The 3,126-nt window shown below is 37.3% G+C and overlaps 1 protein-coding gene across 2 annotated transcripts in view; it reads left to right on the top strand.

Moving 5' to 3' along the window:
- Pkn2 (protein kinase N2) overlaps positions 1 to 3,126 on the top strand; it is a 97,610-nt gene that overhangs the window by 66,201 nt on the left and 28,283 nt on the right. For both annotated transcript variants that reach the window (XM_031375714.1, XM_031375713.1), the window contains exons 7-8: positions 1,721 to 1,906; positions 2,745 to 2,854. In XM_031375714.1, coding sequence (XP_031231574.1) covers positions 1,721 to 1,906; positions 2,745 to 2,854 — 296 coding nt within the window. The remainder of the gene's footprint in view (positions 1 to 1,720; positions 1,907 to 2,744; positions 2,855 to 3,126) is intronic.

The raw sequence follows: 3,126 nt of genomic DNA, 5'->3' as shown, positions 1-3,126 counted from the left end.
GAGTTGTTTTTATTATAATGTGAGCTTTTGTTTTTGTTTTTGTTTTTTTTATTAGATATTTTCTTACATGTAAATTTCTCCATTCTTTTTTCATAGATATTAAATGCCTTTAGATCTTTTTTTATATAGTTCAGTTGTTGTCTCCCTCCGGGTCTGTCCTCCAACAATTCCTCATCCCATCCCTCCCCCTTCCCCCAAGGGGATGCACCCATCCCCCTCCTTACCCCACCCTACCCCACTCCACCTTGCCAAGGCTCCCCACTCCCTGGGTCCTCAAGTCTCTCAAGGGTTTGGTGCATCTTCTCGTACTGAGGCCAGACCAGGCAGTCCTCTGCTGTGTATGTGTCGGGGGACCTTATATCAGCTGGTGTATGCTGCCTGGTTGGTGGCTCAGTGTCTCAGTGTGGTCCAGGTCAGTTGAGACTGCTGGTCTCCTCAGTTTCTCCAGCTTTTCACCAATTCAACCACAGCGGTCTCTGGCTTCTTCTGTGCATTGGTAATGTGCTAGTATTTGCATCTGACTCTTTCAGCTGCTTAGCACACTATAGCATCAATAACATTATCAGGCCCAGCGTTGTTCCCTTGAGCTGGATCCCAATTTGGGCCTGTCACTGGACCTCCTTTCTCTCAGGCTCTTCTCCATTTTTGTCCCTGCAGTTCCTTCAGACAGGAACAATTCTGGGTCAAAGCTTTTGACTGTGGGATAGCAACCCCATTATTGTGTGTTTTGATGTTGTTTTTATATCTGTTTTTACAGACTTGTAGGCTATTCACTTAGATGACACAGAGGGCTTTCAGATATTCCCGAACTGTAGTTACAAACACTTGTTTGCTACGTTGTGAGTGCTGGGAATTGAATCTTGGTCCCCTGAAAGAAAACGAAGTCTCTTAACTCCTGAGCTCTCTTCAGCCCTGAGGCAGCATTGACAAAGCAGAGACATTAGTCCAAGCAGAGACAAAGCCCTGTGTCCAAATAGCCTTAGTCACAATTCCTTATTTTCATTTGGAGCACCTTTATTATTTATTTTTCTTAGAAAATTAGTTATTTTATTATTAATTATAACCAATATTACTTGACTATCTCGTCAGAAAGGAAAAATAAAATGGTAATTTTATATTTTAAATAGAACAGGAATGATTTGTTTATACACAAAATACAGCACTTTTCTCTGTACTATATAACTAGTACTATGTAAAGTTGAACACAGCTGTTATTCCCACTCAGAATTCTTTGTATGTAATCTGAATGCTAATATTTAACTTTATTTTCTCCTCATGTTCTCTAGCCATATAATTACAAAGTCTTTGATTATAAAAGGAATATTCTTTTATATGTTTTTGTCTAACTTACTTTATGCTCTAGAGTTAGCTTTGGTATTGTTCTTCTGTTGTTGTTTTAGTCTCATATGATACCCAGGCTGGACTAGAAGGCTCTGTGAATCATAGGCTCTCCCCAAAGGCACTCAAGTTCTAGAGTAACAGATATATCCTACCAATTTGACTGATGCTGGCTTTTCTTGTATAAAAGTTGGTACAGTTGACCTAATTAGTGGTTTTCAGTTGTTTAGGTTAAGAAGGGTGGTACATTTCTCACAGATCCTCTGTACAAAGTTTTTGTTATTTTAGCAAATCATCCTCTTTTTCCTCTTTCTGAACAGATAACAGGCATGGCTTTGTATATTATGACTGTTGTTCTTATTGCATATTTGTTTATTAACAGGTACTTTGGAAGTTCGACTTATGGGGTGCCAAGATATCCTAGAAAATGTACCTGGACGGTCAAAAGCAACGTCCGTAGCACTACCTGGATGGAGTCCAAGTGAAAACAGATCGTCTTTTATGAGCAGAACTAGTAAAAGTAAAAGTGGAAGTAGTCGCAACCTCCTGAAAACCGATGACTTGTCCAGTTCAGTAACCATGCTTTTTAAAATCATGCCACACATTAAAGGGCCTTAATGAGGAGGGGACAGGCAAAAATGTTCCCGTTTTTGTGTCCAAATAAGACCAAAAGATTTCAATTGTGATTATTTTAAAATTTTAAAAGTTATAATAGGAAACAAAAAAAGCAACACATTTTACTCTACTGAAAATAAATGAGACTACATGATAAATAACAAAATGAACTATAGACACTGAGATATTTCTTCCTGGTAGACTCCATCTTGCTTATTTTAATGGTTGATGACCATTAAAAACTGAGCTAGCTAATGGATAACATGTGTGCTGGAATAGATAGAGTTTGAGTTATCAGCTTGGAGAGGGGATGGAGTCAGTTTGGGAAAAGCGAGAGTAAGAGACTTAGGAGCATGTTGAAGGTATCACCGTATTTATTGATAAAGCATACCTAAACATACAGCTAGGAGGGAAGGCAGATGACAGGCCAGCATGCTAGACAGTAGCTCTCTTGTGTTTAGAGAGAGGAATGAAAATGATGAATCATTTGAGGCAATAAGTTCAATAACAAACACAGTAGAAGACAATAGATGATTAATATAGATAACACGTATGAGCAGGGTAGATGATACATTCTTAAATATGCAAAATAGCACTTAGTGTTTGTTTCTATCAAAACCAAAAGATAATTTAGCTGATACTAAAGAAAGCCAGTTAAAATACAGACAGTTCAATATTGATTATAAAAAAATCCTTTTCAAAGAGTTTTCAGTTTCTTCATGCTATAAAATAGTGATAATTTTCTTTTAACAGTTTAAAGTTTTTAACTAAACTTAAAATTGTAATTGCAGATGATGTTTGTGCTGTTTTGAAGCTAGATAATACTGTGGTTGGTCAAACTAGCTGGAAGCCCATTTCCAATCAGTCGTGGGACCAGAAGTTTACACTGGAACTAGACAGGGTAAGAAGAGGACTTATTATTTGAAAATAGTGTAATTTTTATTTATTGTAAGTCTTTAAGAAGTTTTGTTATTTTATTTTGTATTTTGAGACAGCGTCTCACTAAATGCCCAGACAAGCATGGACTTGACTATGTAGACCAGGCTAGCCTCTAACTCTGTGATCCTTTAGAATGAAAAGCATACGCCACCATCGCAAACCGAGGAGGTTTATAAAGTTAGAAGCATGTACCTATTTCTTATGTTTCTCATCTGAGGGATTATATATATATAT

The sequence above is a fragment of the Mastomys coucha genome, unplaced genomic scaffold, assembly GCF_008632895.1.
Source record: "Mastomys coucha isolate ucsf_1 unplaced genomic scaffold, UCSF_Mcou_1 pScaffold16, whole genome shotgun sequence".
Taxonomy (NCBI): domain Eukaryota; kingdom Metazoa; phylum Chordata; class Mammalia; order Rodentia; family Muridae; genus Mastomys; species Mastomys coucha.
The sequence above is the reverse complement of the archived record's forward strand: the minus strand, read 5'-3'. Positions and strand labels throughout refer to the sequence as shown.